Source organism: Cynocephalus volans, chromosome 4, assembly GCF_027409185.1.
Source record: "Cynocephalus volans isolate mCynVol1 chromosome 4, mCynVol1.pri, whole genome shotgun sequence".
NCBI lineage: Eukaryota > Metazoa > Chordata > Mammalia > Dermoptera > Cynocephalidae > Cynocephalus > Cynocephalus volans.
The window spans coordinates 47068621-47087986 of NC_084463.1; the positions used below are offsets into that span (position 1 = coordinate 47068621).

The 19366-nt window shown below is 36.5% G+C and overlaps 1 protein-coding gene across 1 annotated transcript; it reads right to left on the minus strand.

Annotated features, from left to right (window-relative positions):
* Nucleotides 1-1706: 1706 nt before the first annotated feature.
* Nucleotides 1707-18920, minus strand: LOC134376094 (zinc finger protein ZFP2-like). Its single transcript, XM_063094769.1, has 7 exons — nt 18725-18920; nt 15692-15750; nt 15092-15223; nt 6071-6197; nt 5709-5831; nt 1782-3395; nt 1707-1723 (listed from the first exon to the last, which is right to left on the minus strand). Exons 1-7 carry the CDS (start codon nt 18918-18920, stop codon nt 1707-1709), a joined length of 2268 nt encoding a protein of 755 aa, XP_062950839.1.
* Between the last annotated feature and the right edge of the window lie 446 nt (nt 18921-19366).

Here is a 19366-nt window from a genome sequence, read left to right on the forward strand (position 1 = left end):
TACAATATGACAGTTCCATATTCTGTAAATCTTTGTTGACACATTATTGTCTATATTATAGCCATTTTATTGGGTGTTAATTATCCTCCTTATGGTTTTCATTTGCATTTCTCTAATCACCACAATAGTGTTCGTATTTCCACGTACTTATTGACAATTTGCATATCTTCTTGTAGACATGTGTATTTAAATCCTTTGTCCATTTTAAAAACTTGAATGTCTATTATTGATTTTAAGAGTTTCATCTTTATTCTGAAATATACCCCTCACACAGATACAAAATTTAAAATTTTTTATATAAATTGACTTGTCTTTTTATTTTCTTTATGGCCTCATTTGAAAAACATAAGTGTTAAAATGTTATCCAATGCAGTTTATCATTTTATTTCCTTCTCTAGAATGTGATTTTGGTGTAATTTCTAAGAGATTGTTACCTAGCTTATAATTACAAATATTTACTCCATTATTTCCCTATAAGTTTTATAATTTTATCTCCTACAAACAATAAGAGATGTATTTTGAATACTTCTGTGAATGGGTCTGATTTGAGTGAGGGGTTCGACTTTATCTTTCTGCAAGTGTATATAATTTTCTCAGCACCATTTGCTGAAAAAGCTGTATGTACAAAAGACAGTGTTTTGTGTGTGTGTGTGTGTGTGTCTGTGTGTGTGTGTGTGTGTGTGTGTGTGTGTGTGTGTTTCTGGAAAAAAAATCTAGTCTTTTTGCCAAGCAGTATTTCTTCCTTATGTGAGTTCTCTGATGTCTGCTTACGTGTGACTTCTGACATAAGATGTTCTACATTTATTACAATGAGCCTTCCATATCCACAAGATCCACATTCATGGATTCAACCAACTATAGATTAAAAGTATTTGAAAAAGAGAAAGTATGGCAATAGAAAATATAAAAGAAAAACTACAACTCCTTATATTGTTTCTAATGTATTCAGTAATATAAGTAATCTAGACATGATGTTAAATTGTGCAGCAGAATGTTACACAATAGGTCACCACTTCATATAAGACTTGACCATTAACAGATTTTGGTGTCTATGGAAAGTTTTGAAACCAATCCCCTGTGGATATGAATAGAAAGCTGTATATTCATAGGTTTTCTCTTTTACGTGAGTTCTCTGACACATCCTGAAGTGTGCTCATGACTTGTAAGGTTTGATTTCTGGTAGAAAGATTTCGTACGTTCATTACATTCATATGGTTTCACAACTGTGTGAGTTCTTTGATGGACAGTGAGGTCTGCTTTACTGTAGAAAGGCTTCCTATATTCTTTACATTCATCTGGATTCTCACATGTGTAAATTCTCCAATGCTTGCTGAGGTTTGACTTCTGGTGAAAAGTTTTTCCACATTCATTATATACATAGGGCTTCTCATCGGTGTGAATCTCTGATGCATGCTTAAGACTGTCTTACATTTGAAGGTTTTTTCACACTCATTGTATTCATAGGGCCTTTGCTATGTGTGACTTTTCTAATGTTTATTGAGATCCAAGTTATGGTAGAAAGATTTACATTCTTTATATTCATATGGTGTCTCACCTGTGTGAGTAATGTGATGTACATTGAAGTCTGATTTACTTTAGTAAATTTTTGAACATTCTTTTCATTCATATGGTTTCTTACCTGTGTGAATTCTCTGATGTCTGGTGAGGTTTGACTTCCTGTGAAAGGTTTCCCACATTGACTACATTCATATGGTTTCCTCACCTGTGTGAGGTTCCCTGATGTACACTGAGGCATGATTTACTAGAGTAAGTTTTTCTACATTCTTTACATTCATATGGTTTCTCACCTGTGTGAATTCTCTGATGCTTGCTGAGATTTGACTTCTCTTGAAAGGTTTTTCCACAGTCACTACATTCATATGGCTTCTCACCTGTGTGAATTCTCTGATGCCTGCTGAGGTGTGACTTCCTGTGAAAGGTTTTTCCACATTCACTACATTCATATGGCTTCTCACCTGTGTGAATTCTCTGATGCCTGCTGAGGTTAGACTTCCAATGAAAGGTTTTTCCACATTCACTACATTCATATAGTTTCTCACTTCTGTGAATTCTCTGATGCCTGCTGAGGTGTGACTTCCTGTGAAAGGTATTTCCACATTCACTACATTCATATCGTTTCTCACCTGTGTGAATTCTCTGATGCCTGCTGAGGTGTGACTTCCTGTGAAAGGTTTTTCCACATTCGCTACATTCATATGGCTTCTCACCTGTGTGAAGTCTCTGATGTACACTGAGGCATGATTTACGGTAGAAAGTTTTTCCACATTCTTTACATTCATATGGTTTCTCACCTGTGTGAGTTCTCTGATGTACACTGAGGTGTGATTTACAGTAGAAAGTTTTTCTACATTCTTTACATTCATATGGTTTCTCACCTGTGTGAGATCTGTGATGTACCCTGAGGTTTGACTTATGGTTGAAAGCTTTCTTACATTTTTTACATTCATATGGTTTCTCACCTGTGTGGGATCTCTGATGTGCACTGAGGCATGATTTACGGTAGAAAGTTTTTCCAAATTCTTTACATTCATATGGTTTCTCACCTGTGTGAATTCTCTGATGCTTGCTGAGATTTGACTTCTCATGAAAGGTTTTTCCACATTCACTACATTCATATGGTCTCTCACCTGTGTGAATTCTCTCATGCTTGCTGAGGTTTGAGGACTTATGAAAGGTTTTCCCACATTCATTACACAAATATAGCTTCTCCCCTGTTTGTGTTCTCTTACGGATTGTAAGGGGTAATTTCTTCATGAATGATTTATCACATTCACTATATTTATAGGGTTTCTCTTTTGTGTGTATTTTCTGCTGTTCATTGGGTTCATAATTTTCACAGAACTTTCTCCAACATATGTCAAACTGAAAAGCTTTCTCTGATACTGGAATTATCTCATGGGTAAGAACAGCTGACTTATGAAAGACTTTCCCATAATCAAATATACAGGATGTCTCTCCCATGTACACTTTCTTCTGTTCCAATAATATTGGCTCTGTGTTGAAGGATTTCCATTGTCCACTATATTCAGAAGCCTGCTGCTGAGCATGAATCTTGGAATGCTGATTAAGATGCTCACAATGTCTCCACAATTTCCCAGTTATATAACCCTCATCAGATTTCTCTCCAGCATGCATCCAATCAGCCTCTCTAGGAGGAAGTGCATTCAAACATACATTGAACTCTTTGCACTTCATTCCTAAATACTTTTCGCTATTTATAATTGAATTTGAAATATAGTTTGAGCTCAAATGAAATGCTTCTATTTCAACTTTCTCCTCAGTTGATGTATTGCTGTTGGTAATTACAACATCCTGCAAATGTGTATCATGACGTTCTTGGCTTTTTGTAATTGGAGCTTTGACTATCTGAACATCTAAAATAAGAAAAAATTACCATATCCATAAGCCACACATAACTATTGCTTAAATGAGCATGTAAAGGTAAAGAAGTTTTTTCATATTCTCATGGCATAGGATTGTACAAAAATGAATAATGGAAATTGGATTTATAAGTATACATGTTTCCTACATACTACCATAATGTAATAAATTGTATTAACATATTTTCTAATGTACAATTTTCTTTCTTTATTTTTCATTCATAAGAAAATATTTGGTAAAACTTTCACCTAAGCTTGGTCATAATTTTAAACAGGGGCTTATCATCTGACATTTGTTTACCCTATTTTATTTCTATATTTTATTCTTATAACAACAGTGGGAATCACATAGTGCTTTTTTCCCTTCTGATTCTGATTTGAGTATGGTAATACTTTATTGGATCAGGTACTTTCAGGTTCAGCAGGAAACCAATTTTCTTTCCTTTAAGCAGAAATTTGGCTTAGGTTCAGAATTTTGCCCCCATTGTTCGTTTAGTTTTCATTCTTCCCTACAAAAAGGCTACAGACGTCTGGAAATTTTTCAGATAAAACATTTCCTTTTCCACACAGTAGATAAAGACATCTTACTACAAATTTCTCATTTAACATCACTGCCTCTGCTTCTCAAAAAGCTCCATTTTACCACACTGTGCACCCCTTTTCTGCAAGTTTAAGACATTTGGTTGTCAACCCAGGATGTACCCACAATATTACCTTTTCTATTTAGCTCCTTCTGAGTTTAACTGGCCTTCTACCTCTATTTTCTGGTGCACGCACCTCTGCTTTATAATTTGCTGCTTCTGAAGTCTTTTAATTTTTGCAATGAAGTTTCAGTTGTGTCCTATTTTCATATAAAATAAAGTCTTATGTACATTCCTTGTTCTCGTTGTTGGTTTAGAATAATATTCACAAAGAGAAGGGGAACATGCTAAATTCAAGTTCCAGTACTCCACAAAAAAATCTGAGCCCTTCAACATAAAACTCTTGGTTCACTTGATATTGGGACCCACAATCTCTTGATTCTCCTTCCAAGTCCAGTAGCTCATATCCAGGTGCCTATGCTGTGTCCTTAACATCTTCATACTTTCTGATTCATGGTACACAATGCTCACTTCTCAACCTCTTTGCTCATTTTCTTATCAACACCCTAGGTAACCTCCTCTAAAATTATGACATTAAAAATCCACTGTAAGCCACCAATTTCCAAATTTGTATCTCCAATAGTGATGTCCTCTCTAAACTCTCAATTTTATACTTATGCAAGGATAATATGTCAAATCTGGAAAGAGTTAAGTTGAACTTACTCTATGCCAAAGTAAACTATAACCTTCCTAGAACTGCTCAATCTGGATATCCTTCTTAAATTCTCACTACCCAATTTTCTGTCTCTCTCACTGTGGTTACATATTCCTCATGATTCTTAAACAAATACTTAATGTATATTATTATCTTGTTTCTCATCAGAATGTGAACCCTAGGAAAGAGACATCATTTAGATTATTGCTGTTTTAAGTAAAAATATATAAAATTAAAAGTGCTTAAAACACACTTAATTATGATGTAGTGAAAACATATGTGTATAAATAAATGTTTGTGCTATAATTTAAATGTTCCCCCAAACTCATATTGAAGCTTGATCATCATATTAACAGTATGAAGAGTGTGGAAAATCTAACTATGGTATTTGAACTGCAAGGCTTTGAGGAAGTTATTAGATAGTGAAGGCCATGCCTTCATGAATGGATTGATCTCTTCATGAAATAGTGAGTTAATGGGTTATAGGGGGTAGATTGGTGGCTTTAAACAGCATATGGACACACTTTTGCCACTCTCACCTTGTGATACACTGCACCAACTGTGGACTCTGCTGAGAGTCTCCACAAATGAGAAGACCCCCATGAGATGCGACACCTCAACCTTGGACTTGTCTGCCTACATAATAATAAAAAATAAATTTTGTTTCCTTATAAATTACCTATTTTCAGGTATAAAGTTACAAGCAGAAAAACATGGGCTAAAACATTCTGGAAGAAGATGTACATGATAATGGACTGAAAGAGAGCTACCAAGAATACTGATAAAGTTCACAGTCAATAAAAGGGTCTAAAACAAGAAATGTAGAGATTAGAGTTGTGGAAGTATATGAGCTACTCATTAAAATAAAATGTGGGTGTATAAGTGTTAGAGCCCTCTTTGGAGATTATATAATGCATGAGTTTCTAAGTAGGCCAGCAGTTCTCTGGTCTGAAATCTAGCAAATATATTGGTAAAAACAGCTGAACATGACTGAAATATGCTGGACCTTACTCTTTCCAGCCTCAGTGCCCAGGACATACTGACCTTGTAGACTCCAGTTTTGGGAATCTATTGTCCATTGTTCTGCTTCTTGCTCCAACTTGAAGATCACTGCAGGTTTGGTAATGCAGTACCCTTTAATGGATAATAACAGGGACTTTGTAAAATTGTTGTCAGGTTCTTGAAAGGATGACAAGAGCTCATCTTAAGATGCTATGAAATGACAGGGCCAATTTGAATGTTTCTTTGGAGAGGGATGATGCATTCTTTATGGAATAAAATCCTACCTAAATAGCATTAAATCTTATAAGTGGTTCCTTTATTTACCATAGAGGAAGAAAGTACTGCCCCTGACACTGAGGAGTTTCACTCACCCAATGACACCAGGTTGTTGTACGTCTCCAGCATCACATTCCTGTACAAAGTCCTCTGACCATCATCAAGGTCCTGCCACTCCTCCCATGTGAAGTCCACAGCAACATCCTCAAAAGACACTAACACCTGTAACAGCACATTTCTCCTCAACTCGAGTCACCAGACCTGGTTCACAAAATGGAAATCTGGAAGTTCAAAATTCCGTGGGTGCATGTACATATGTATCTTACAACAGGTACAGTATTCCATATGGTAGAAGAAAGAAAAATCACAACAGGAAGATTCTGCAACTGTAATAAATTATTAATTACAAAAAATACTACTACAAAGCCACTTTACAGATCTAGACCATCATTCTTGCTATAGATAAAAGGATGAATAGAATTCTACTCCTCCAAGGGATCTATGATATAGTATGAAGACATAAGTATAAATACTTACCTGAAAAAAAGTGTGAGTTGAACTAACTTAGAACCAAGGTCAATATAGACTGGCATAAGAAAGAATGAGAAAATATACTTCTATTTTGTGTTCAGTTTCAACTCCACTGAAATGCCAAAGATGCTTAGCCTTTCAATGTAAAGTATATGAGTAAACAGCAAAAGTCCAGTCAGAAAGACACAAACAATTCACACTATATTAAGGGAACTACATACAGTACTATGTCTAGGGGATGGGATAAAAACAATTTGACCAAAATCAAATATCAAAAACCTTATGCCCTCACTGTTGACTTTAAATTACTTTCAAATTAAAAGCATGAACCAAACATATCCAAATTTTCTTTCTGTATGCAAAAAAATTGCTTGTGTCCACCCCGGGGTGAATACTGCCACTTTTCAAACCATGAGGTGTAAAAAATCAGGTCCTCTAAGGACAGGTAAATGACATAAACAGATTTGCATTTGACATTCATCCACTAGAAGGGAATGGTTAAGGTGCTTATGGGAGAATCAGAGGGGAAGAAAACAGAGTAATAGATGATCACCTCTCATCAGGAAACACAGCAGTAAGCATAGCAAAGAGGAAAAAAAGGAAAGAAAAAGCAGGAGCAGAACATGGTTCTAATTTGCTGTGCAGAGAATAAAAAAAAGAGTCTTATTCCCAGGCTATTTACATGATTTCAGCTACTTAGGTACTGGCATTGTAAAGTAAAATTTGGAAAATGGGTTTAAAAAAAACTATAATGCAGAAGTGACACAGATTTGAACACAATTTAAGCATAATACTTAAAATATCCTTGAAAATGTCCAAATGGCAGTTAAATATATAATTTCAGTGTTTAGGATAGATATCTAAGCTCATAATAAAGATTTAGAAAATATCAGAATTTCATCGATACCTTTAGTAATCAGTTAATGAATCTATAACCTTAAATTAAACATTTAGGGAATCTGCAGAAAATATTAATATAAAAAGATAAAGAAGACAAATAGACTGCTAAGAACAGGAAAATTTTTCTGAATTTATTTCACGAATAAAGGAAAACTCAGTATTAAGAAGTCTACCAATACAATTGATCACTTTCATAGTTATGAAGCAAAATCCTTTGATTATCTACATAAACATTAAAAAGGTACTTCTAGAAACACATTCCACGTGTGTATTCCTGCGCGCACACACACACAGACACACACAAACATTTGGAAATTATCACTCCATTGTAACAACAAATAAAAAGCTGAAATGCCTGAAAAATCAATAACTCTTCTTGAATAGTAAGAAAGAAAAGACACAGAGCACACTGCTGCCCCAAATATTAGAGAGGCGGACAGGCAAATATATGGAGGCATGGCTTACACAAACTGATGGAGGCTCATCAATAGAGTTGTAGAGAACTCTGAGGGTTAAAACTCCAGGGGACCCAGTCATAGCAGGAAACCAAAGTACTGTGTAATTCACTGTCACAAGCATGAACAGGATCCTACAGTTAATAGTAAAAAAGATCTCCCCCCTGCTTTCACCTGTGAGTGAAAAAAGGCAAACCTTTAAATATGCCAGAATATTCTGTTGTTTATTCATTACCTACTCTAAGATATTTTGTTATAGAAGTCCAAATGGACTAAGACAGCTCCCCCCTCTCCACAGCTTAAGAACACATTACTGAATGCATATTTACAGTAGTTTCTTTTCCATGTTACATCATATATGGCTATAAAAAATACAATTACATGGCATTTTTAAAGACAAAAAAACCCCATAATAAACAAGCAAAAAACACAGCTGGAAGTGATAGAGCAAGCATCAGAAAAAGCTATGATCAGGATGTTAAAAATGTCAAACAAGTTATTTTCAAAAAATCTCTGTCGAATAAGCTTAGGGCTCAAATGGATGAAGTAAACAGTACTCAACAACAGATGGGCAATGAAAGTACACATAAAATTTCTAAGAAAGTACCAAAACAAGCAAGCAAACATAAAAACACTAGCACAGATCAAAAACACTGTAACTGAAATAAGGAATGTTTTTAATTGGCTTAATAATAGACTGAGGAAAGAATCTCTGAGCTTGAAAGTACATCAATAGAAACTTCAAAATCTGAAAAGCAAAGAGAACGAAGACAGAAAAGAACTGAATATCCAAGGACTGTGGGAAAACTACAAAATTATCCCATAGAATAATGAGAATACCGCCCCCAAAATAGAAAGAGAGACAGAAAGAAACAGAATGTATATTTGAAACAATAATGCTTGAGAGCATCCACAGATTAATATCAGACACCAAACCAAAGACCCAGGAAACTCAGAGAATATCAACCATGATAAATGCCAAAAACTACACCTAAGCATATCATTATTAAAACACAGAAAATCAATTTTTTAAAAAACTACAAAAAGGAAAAGGGAACAAAATCTTACTTATAGAGAAGAAAAGATAAGAATTACATAGAAAATCTGCTTAGAATCCATGCAAGTAAGAAGTCAGTGAAATGAAACACTCAAAGCATCGAGAGAAGAAACCCACCAACTTACAGTTCTCTACCCTGTAAAATCATCCTTCAAAAGGGAAGGAAAAATAAAGACTTTCTCATATGAACAAAAATTAAGGAAATCTGCTGCCAGTGTAAATGTCTTGCAAGAAATATTAAAAGAATTTCTGTTGACAGAAGAAAAAGATGCATATAGGTCAGAAATCTTGATCTCCATAAAAAAAGGAACAGAATTAAAGAAGAAATAAGTGGAAGTAAAAAAAAGGTTTTTTTTTCTTATTCTGAATTGATCTAACATATAATAGGTTGTACCCAATAATAGTGGAAACAATTTAAAAAGTTATGTATGCTTTTACACACACACACAAAAAAATTAATAATTTAAAAATAGAAAGTCAATAGAGACAATCAAAAACAAAGAACAAAATATCTGATTCTTTGGAAAGATAAATACAGTTAAGAATCCTATAACAAGGCTATGGAAAAAGAGCACCAAAACAACCCATACTGGGAATGAGAGGAGTGGCATCCCTACAGATCCTGTGGACATAAAAGGATAATAACGATATACTATGACTAATTCTCTTGCACACATTTGAAAACTTAGATAAAAATGGATCAAATCCTCACAAGATACAATTAACAAAATTCACACAATAAGAAATACACAATATAAATTAGCGTATATCTGTTATAGAAAATGAGTAAATCGTTAATAATCTTCAAAACAAAAAACATCCTTCCCAGATGTGTTCAATGGTAAATACAACCAAACATTAAAGGAAGAAATTATAGCAATTCCCTGCTGTGTATTGGTACTTCCCAACTCATTCTATGAGGACAGCATTACCTCAATACCAAAACCAGGAAAAGACATTACAAGAAGAGAAAAGTACAAATCATCACCACTCATGAATATACATGCAAAAGTCCTCAATAAAATATTGCTAAACCTAATCCAAAAATGTATTTTAAAAAGCTGTGCATTATGATCAAGTCAGATTTATTCCAGGCATACAAAGCTGGTACACGTTTGAACATCAATTAATATAATCCATCACATCAGCAGACTGAAATAGAAAAACCTTATGATCTAGAAAAAACATAAGACAAAATACAGCATCATTCCTGATAAATACTCTCAGTAAACCAGAATTAGAGGGAAACTTCATCAACTTGATAAAGTCTATTTACAGAAACTGCAGCTAATATGATACTTAATGGCGAGAAATTCAAAGCCTTCCAACAAAATCAGAAACAAAGCAAGAATGCACCATCTCACCCCTCTTTCAACATCGTACTTAATGTACTAGCTCATGCAATAAGATAACTACTTAAAATAAAAGGCATACATAAAGGAAAATAAAATAAAATTGTCTTTGTTTACAGATCATATGATAGTGTGTAAAAAATTCAAAACGGACAAAAAACTTCTGGAACTAATAAGTGATTATAACGAGATTGCAAGATCCAAAGTTAATATGCAAATTTGATCACTTTCCTATATACTAGCAACAAACAAGTGGAATTTGAAGTAAAAAAAAAAAGACAACAAAACAAAAACCACACTATTTACATTACCACCCCAAAAATGAAATAGTTGTGAATCATATATCTCACAAGAAATTAATATCCAGAATACACAGAATCCTTCATCTCACAAGTCAAAAACCAAATAACCTGTTTAAAAATGGGCAAAGGTCTTGAACAGACATTGCTCCAAAGATGATATACAAATGGCTAACAAGCATATGAAAACATGCTTTACATCACTAACCATTAAAGAAATGCAAACTAAAACCACAATGAGATATTTCTTCACACACAATAGAAAATCACAAGCACAGGCAAAATTGGAACCCTTGTAAACTGTTTTGTTGGTGGGAATGTAAAATGATGCAGCCACTATAAAAATAATAGAGTGGCTTTTTAAAAAATTAAAATTAGAATTACCATATAATCCAACAATCCAATTTTGTGTATGAATCCAAAATAATTAATAATAGTGCAAAATATTTGCACAACTGTTTTCATGGCAACATTATTCACTTAAAAGATGGAAGCACTCCAAATGTCCTTAGAGAAATGTGAATACAGAAACAAAACATTTTATGTTCATAAAGGAATATTAGATAGCCTTAAAAACAAAGAAAGTCCTCACAGTCTTATGCTATAACATGGAACTTTGAGAACATTATGCAAAGGAAAATAAGCCACTCACAAAATGACAGATATTGTATGGCTCCACTGATGTAAGTCAAATTTTTAGAAACACAAAGTAGAATGGTGGTTGTTAAGGTCTGGGAGAAGAGGGAAATTGAGAGCTGTCATTTAATGAGTACAGACTTGCAGTTTTCCAAGACAGAAAGTTCTGGATATCTGCTGCACAACAGTGTGAATATACCTAACACCACTTAAAGGTTAAGAAATGGTTAAATTTATATATGTATATGTGTTTTTTTACCAAAACTAAAAACAGATTATTTTGAAAATAATTTTAAAAGGCCAGTAGTTGATCATACTGAAAAATAAATGAGTAAATAATTAAAAATAAATTGAGTACCCAAAAACAATTTAGGAAAGTAAAAACAGAGGACAAAATGGCAACTGAGACAAAAGAGAAAATGGGAAGCAAAATAGCAGACATAACTCTAACCTTATTAATAATTAGTTTCAGTTGAATTGGACTAAATATTCCACTTTATGCAGAGACTGTCTGGCTTGATAGGAAAGTAAGACCCAACTATATGCTATCCAGAGACATGATTTAAATACAAAGACACAAACAGAGTAAAATTTTAAAAAATGGAAAAAGATGTTCTACATTGACAGTAAGTATAAAAAGCCTAAGTTGAGATATTAATACTAGCAAAAAGAAACTTCAAGACAAAATATATCAACAGGGAAAAAAAGACAGCCCTTTAATAATAACAGAAGGATTATATGTGAGGAAGATGTAACAATTATAACTATGTTTGTGCCTAAACACAGAGCCACAAAGTACACTCATGTGGTGGTTAAAGACTGGGTAAGTTCTGAAAAATGTGTCATTAGGCAACTTTGTCACTGTACGAACCTCATAGAGTGCACTTAAAGAACCTACATGGTACAGCCTACTACATACCTGGACTATATAATGTAGATTACTGCACAGATATAAATGGGGTCTGTTGACTAAAATGTTATGAGGCACATGAGTGTACCTGGAAAAGAAAAACTGAGCTAAAGTGAGAAATTGACAAATCAGGGCCGAGCCCCTGGCGCACTCGGGAGAGTGTGGTGCTAGGAGCGCAGCTACGCTCCCGCTGCGGGTTCGGATCCTATATAGGAATGGCCGCTGCACTCACTGGCTGAGGACCGGTCACGAAAAAAACATAAATAAATAAATAAAAAGTTTTTTAAAAAAGAAATTGACAAATCAACATTCATAGTTGCAGAATTCTTTTCTCTCAATAACTAATGAAATAACCAGATAAAATTATCAGGAAGAGTACAGATATAATTGACAAAATTTTAACTATATTGTATTATGGATATGTATATTTGTCTCTGTCTCTGCCTCCTAGCATACACCTCCTAAAATCCTTAGACTCTTCAAAGTGATGAGTGTCACTTTGCATGCTAATCAGTTGGCTGGCAGCTGGCTTTACCTGGGTAAATTCAGGATGGGAGCTGATTGTCAGAGGAGCCAACTTTGTAATTAGAGGTTTGGGACTGGCAGCCCACATCCCCAACTTCCAGGGAGGGGAGAGGAACTGAAGGTTAAGTTGATCAACAGTGGCCTATGCTGCAATCAATTGTGCCTAATGAGACCTCCATAAAAACCCAAGAACACAGGTTTGAGGGAGCATCAGGACAGTTGAACTCAGCCATGTGCCAGGAGGGTGGTGTACCTCATATCCAAGTGAATGGAACCTCCTGTGCCAGGACCCTTCCAGACCTCACCCTTTGTATCTCTTCACCTACATGTATTTTTCAAAATGTCCTTTGGAATGAATGAGCAAGTGTAAGTAAATGTTTCACTGAGTTCTTGGAGCCCCTTTAGTAAATTAATATAGACTAAAGAGAAAAAAGGGCATTGTGGGAGCCAGTCAGAAGATCCAGGAACATGCACTTGCAACTGGCATCTGAAGTGGGGACAGTCTTGGGGAAGGAGCTCTTAACTTATGAGATATGATGCTACCTCCAGATAGATAGTGCCAAAATAAATTTGAATTAGAGATTCACCCAGCTTGATGTCCGCTACAAAATTGCTTCTAGGCTTAGTGTGTGGAGAGAAATCCTCAAGTATCTGGTGTCAGCTGTCAGCAGTGTGTTGTGAGTATAGGAGGGGAAACTGAGTATGTTTTCCCCATCCAACCTAATTGATATTTGTAGAGTACAATCTGAAGCTGATATGGGTAAATGTGTCCACCAATGTTAATATGTTGGAAACTTGATCCCTATTATAACAGTGTTAAGAAGTCAGAAAATCCAATTATAATACTTGAAAGGTGGGACCTTTAAGAGGTGACAGGATTGTGATGACAATGCCCTTGTGAATAGATTAATCCATTCATCAAGTAATGGATTAATATGTTAATGGGGTATCATGGGCATAGACTGGTGGCTTTGTACACTGGGCACATGAAAGTGCTCTTGCCATTCTCACCATGTGTTAATCTGCATTGCCACAGGACTCCCTACAGAGTCCCCACCATGAAGAAGATCCTGGACTGGATCTTAGCCTCCAAAATTGTAAAAAATAACCTCTTCTCTTAATGCATTATCCAGTTTCACATATTCTGTTGTAAGAAACAAAACAAAAAAAAGAAAAGAAAAAAACAGACTAATACAGGAACACTCATCAAGACACAGTACACACTGACCTATAAAAGGTCACAAGACTAAAATACTATAAAATATGTTCTCTAATCAAAATGAAAATAAATTAGAAACCAGCAACAAAAGTATATTCACAAAGTCTCAAATATTTGAAAATTACATGACACACTTTGAAGGGAGGCTAAAAATCAAAGAGCCTGTGTCTGCTCTGTGGGGGTAGTTTTGGTCTAATGGATTTTAATGCACAGAAGCCTGTGCTTTCTAAAGTAGTGATTACATCATTTCTTGTATCAACAGACCAGAGTTAGATAAATATGAAAAGGAGGCCATTGAATCCCCAAATTACTATAAGCAAGAAATAGAAAGAAAAAATAAGTTGGTCAAGTACAAACCCAAGCATGTGAGGAAAAAGGATACTGACAGAAAATGGTGACAGCTAAAGGGGAAGTGTGAAGGGTCATGAGGCAACCTTCCAGAAATGAGGACCAGGCCCTGTTCAAAGAACTACAGCTGGTGGCCAGTGGGAAGAACTAACTGATCAGACCAGTGTCTGCAGGTGCCTCCCCTTCCCACCAGCCCTCTCTGAAAGGAAGTGCCCACACGTTCCTGCCAGTGTCTTCACTGTGAGGTGGGTGTGTCTGGCGGAGCAGATGACAGGCCACAGGACCTGTTTATGTTGGGCTTTCAGCCATTTCTGTAACAGCAAACAATTTCTGGGGTTCTTGAGAGGGGAAAATTATATTGTGCACATGACAGAAATTTGTGGGAAACTGTGGTCTTGAACTTTTTACCTTAAGGTACATTTCTAATAGCTACAAAGAAGTATTCAGCAGGGAGTTTAATCTATGATTGAAAGTCTGGAAAAGAGGTACAAACTGGAGAGGAATAGGTCTGAAAACTACAGAGGATTGAATGACTCAAGAAGAATTGCAGAGTGAGAATAGGGCCCAGGATGGAGTGCTTGGATGAACTCTGCTACAAATAGAAAGTAGAAGAATTCAAAGAAAAAAGAAGAAACCATGACTGAGGTCATCATAGCAAGTAACACAGAAGAATTTCTGGGAAAAGCTCATGAACAGCAGTTTCAAATATGGCAGAAGATTCAAGTAAGGCAAAGGCTAGAGAATAGTCATTGAAATTGATTATAATTTAGGTGATTGGCAAACTTTTGACGAACTGAACTTAAACTCCACTGAGTGGGTTCAAGAGCAAATGAACGGTGGGAACATTTTCCAGAAAATATAACTTTGCACAGTGTGCTGCACACCTGCATGAACACAGGAAACAAGAGAAACCTGCAGAGAGTGACGCAAGAATCGGTGGTTGACTCCATCCTCCCGATGATCCAGGTTTTAGCTGTGAACCAAATAAGGCCTTCCAAAAGCTGTTTCGGTTCACACTGTTTTAGAAATTCCAGAAAAACCTTTTTAAGGGAATTGTTCTTTAGCACTAGGTTATTGTGTTTACTGCAGAAAACTGAAAGTATTTGTTTTCAAATTGGTGGTAAAAAAAAAAACAACTTTCCACAACATACTCAATGAAAATAGTCTGTCAGACTTTGGTGGCAGCAAATCTGGATGTTCCATAAAAAATGTAGCATACTGTCCTCTCAAATTTCATTCCAATCAAGAAACAAAAGGGTTTTTTTGCCATGACATCAAAAGGACCAGAGACAAATTTGCACTCGGCATGGAGAATACTAAGTTCTGCCAAGCTGCTGTGTCTACATGCCAACTTTATCTTTTATTCCTACATTTCCCACAAGCTAAGTTTTACTTATTTATACTTTTCTATTTTAATTCATGGACCCCATAAATCTCATAAACACAATGTAAGACAAAGTAAAGAACATAAACAAACAACTCACCAAAGACTTCTTCATTTTTTGTTGCTCTTGGAAACGCAAATAGCACTGTGGCAGCACAGCTGAAAAAGAAAATTGAGTGAATTAAGAAGAGAACTGGTGTGACTTGATCTTGGATTCTTCTGACCCAAACACTGCCAATTAGCTGGAAACAAGAACCACCACCACCAGCAACACAACAGACCTTTTTCCCTACTGGATGATAGTCCTTTATGTGTCAAAAAGAGGCAGCACATAACTAATTGAAGATGCATCTACAAATACATTATTTGACAAAAAGCAGACAATTTAATTTGGGGTTAATGAAAACAGATGAGGGTACTTAAAAAGTCTGCATGAAAATTAAATTAAAAGATAATGTGAATCCTTCAATACACTTTTTGAAGTCCCCTCATAGATTATCTACTGCTTTAGCAACATCTAATTTTACCTTGATATAATTTAATCATTTAAACAAAAGAACAAAATATCATGTCTTCACTAAAATTAATGTGATAAAATATACCTAGGCTATATTAACCATTTGCCTATTAATACAGGGATTTCATATAGGAGTCCACATGAGTGTTTCCACTATAAGATATCTTGCTTTTATATGCCTAAACATCAGAAAAGTGTACATCTTGCACCCCAACATTTTTTGCCCATAAGTATAAAAAAAGAGTATATAATACATATTTCTTGTGGTACACTCTTCCAGTAATAATTTCCAGTTTCAGGTATCCCTGTATCCATCTTTTTATATAGTATGTTCTCGCAAAACTGGGCTTTGCAATTGATTTTCTTTGGCCACTATGATATTAGAAAATGTGATGCAAACATGACTGTGAACAGTGATTGCCATTGGTGCTTGCCTTCTTAGACACAGTTATGTTGTAAAGAAGCCTGGGGCTATGCTATTGGAGACACAGAACCTACCCAAGAGCCAGCACAAGCTACAGCACAAGTGAGTGATGACATCTTAAACCAACCAGCTTCAGCCGAGGCACAAGTTGACTGAAGCCTCATTTGTAATCCAGGCAACACCAATGTAGAAACTGCCCAGCTGAGCACAGCCCAAAAAATATTTCCATCGCAAATACACATTTAGCAAATGAAATGTGTTTTGTGTTTATTTCTGTTTTTGTAAGCCGTTGAATTTTGGTTAGTTTCTTAACCAGCAAATAGTAACTGTTACACAGAAGACGTCAGAACTCAATAGTAACAAAATTATTTGGAAGAAGATGTTTTAAATTACATGCCAAAAATAGTCAATAGAAATTCAAAACCACACACACAAGTTTTGAAAAATCACACAGAATGACAACTGGATGGAATTCAGTGCGGTTGCTAGAGCTCACGGAGGCCACATGAATTATATAAAGCAATTGGTTGCATCAGTAAACTATGCTGTAAGTTTTTAAATTTTATTTTTCAAGTCATAAACAAGTCTATTTACCTAAAAACATAAAACATAAAAAGGGTCTCTTACTTATAAGCAAGTATTATGCTGTAAGTTAATTACATTTTAAGACAAGAGTGTGGAGAAGAGTGATGCAGTCTAATTTGCCCATGTTAAATAATGTTAAAAAGGCTCCCATTATATCCTTGCAGATTTTGTAATTTTTAAGAACAGATTACTGACATTAAGTGGAAAACACTTGTGTTGTTTACCCTTTGAAATCACGTAATCCATAGAAAGTTTTGGAAATAAAAAAGGATAGTGATATTTAAAGCATAGTATATTAAAGCAATGTTTGATCTAATTTAATTTCATTCTCACAAAGATAATCTCAAAAGTAAACAAATGCTTTTTTATATTTTTCAATCTTAGTTTTATTGTAACATAGTTGATTGTACATATCTGTAGGGTTCAGAGTTGAATATCGATACCTGTGTGCAACGTGTGATGCTCAAATAAGGATAACTGGCATGTTCAACAAAATACACCGTCATCATTTTTCACAGCCCTTTATCAATTCCTCCCTCCCCCTTCCCCTTTCCCACCTCTGGTAACCTCAGCTCTCCTTTCGAAAAGTTCAATGTATTAATGATTGTTTTTCTTTCTTTCTTTTAATTTATACATTTATTTTTTAGTGCCCACTTATGAGGGAAGGCATGCAGTCACTTATTTTGACTTAAGTGTGGCAAAAGGATAACATTAGCCAAAAAGTCAGGCTGTCTAACATCAACAGATTATGTGACCACGGGCAAATCACATCTCCTAAAATCCATTTTTAAACAATCTTTCTAATAAGGTAGGAATAACTTGGCAAACACTTCCCGAACGATTGAGGACAACTATCAGGACAGTGAGAGCCTCAGGATTCTCTCTAGATGCCACAAATGGTGATAGGCTATGTTTGAGAGAGCTCAGACACTAGAAACAATCAGAGAAGATAGAAGAAACGAGAGCGTGTTTAGAGGGCACTGTAGGCAGATCCTCTCAGATATGCCAGGTTATTCCTTCATCCCAGACCATACATTCAAGCCCCCTACTATAAGTAACATTTCCTAGGCCCTCGCCTATACTCAAACTCATGTCGCTTTTGAAAGATGGTGCAAATCTTCCAATAGCACTGAGTCCCCAACAGTGCTCTGAAGCACTATTGAGCGGTCTCAGGTCAGAGGGGAATTCTTGCAGGGGAGATTCCAATTCACTGGGCACCATCCTTCAAACTCTTTAACACCTCCTTTACTCCTAAGAAAACTGGACCATCAGCCAGTGGCCCAATCTTTCTCCTAGAAGTCACTGTCCCTGGAGACTCGGTCATGTACAAACATCTGTAGACTTGGACCAGAAGTGCTAGGCAGGCTACACAGTGCTGGAGGGAACAGAAACTACACTTGCTAAAAGAGACACCAAGACGCCCCACAGATACAACTTGCAGAGAGTAACACTGAGTGTGCACACGCTTCACAATTCTTTCTCTGGGAACTTGAGGGAATTTCACTACTATTGTGAACGCGCTCATCTTACACATCAATAAACTGAATGTCACTAGTTTAGTACCAGGTGCCCTCATGGCAGGGCCGCAACGGGAACTCACCGCACACCTCCCAGGCTCACGCTGTCTTCAGGCGCCCCACTCCAGACCCGCCGCCATCTTGGTCTTGACCCCCAACGGCGGAGCTTCTGCAACCGGCTTTTGTTCTCCAGGAAGGACAAGCCCCGCCTTCTGCAGGCCCACCTTCCTCTGACGAAGCAGTCGACAGAACAGGGGGAGGCCCCCCTTCCCCAGCCCAGGTCCATGGTTCAGACCAGCCCATCAGGCTCCGCCCGCCTCAGACCGACCAGCGGACCTGTTCCACCAAACGCTGAGACACCCGTCTGCTCCACAGGGTCCCCTCCTTCACCCTCGCACCCACCTTCAAGGACACAGACTCCAACCACAGAATCTCCTCAGCACCGGTGGAGGTGGCAGCAGCCTCTGGGAGATGACTGGGAACGGGCAAGGCTGCACATGCGCACCACAAACCCAGAACAGCCCTGCCCGGATCCCGTGCGGGTGACGTCATTTCAAAGCCAAACTACCTTTCCCAGGTTGCAGAGCGAACTGAGTGGCACATGCGCAGAAGAAACACAAGGCGGGTCCCATAGCTCTCTGCAGGTGATGTCAACGGAGGATGAGACTTTATTTCCCACAAGCCTCTGTGGTAACCCCTTGGGAACAATGGAGGAAATTTTTATTTCTCCAG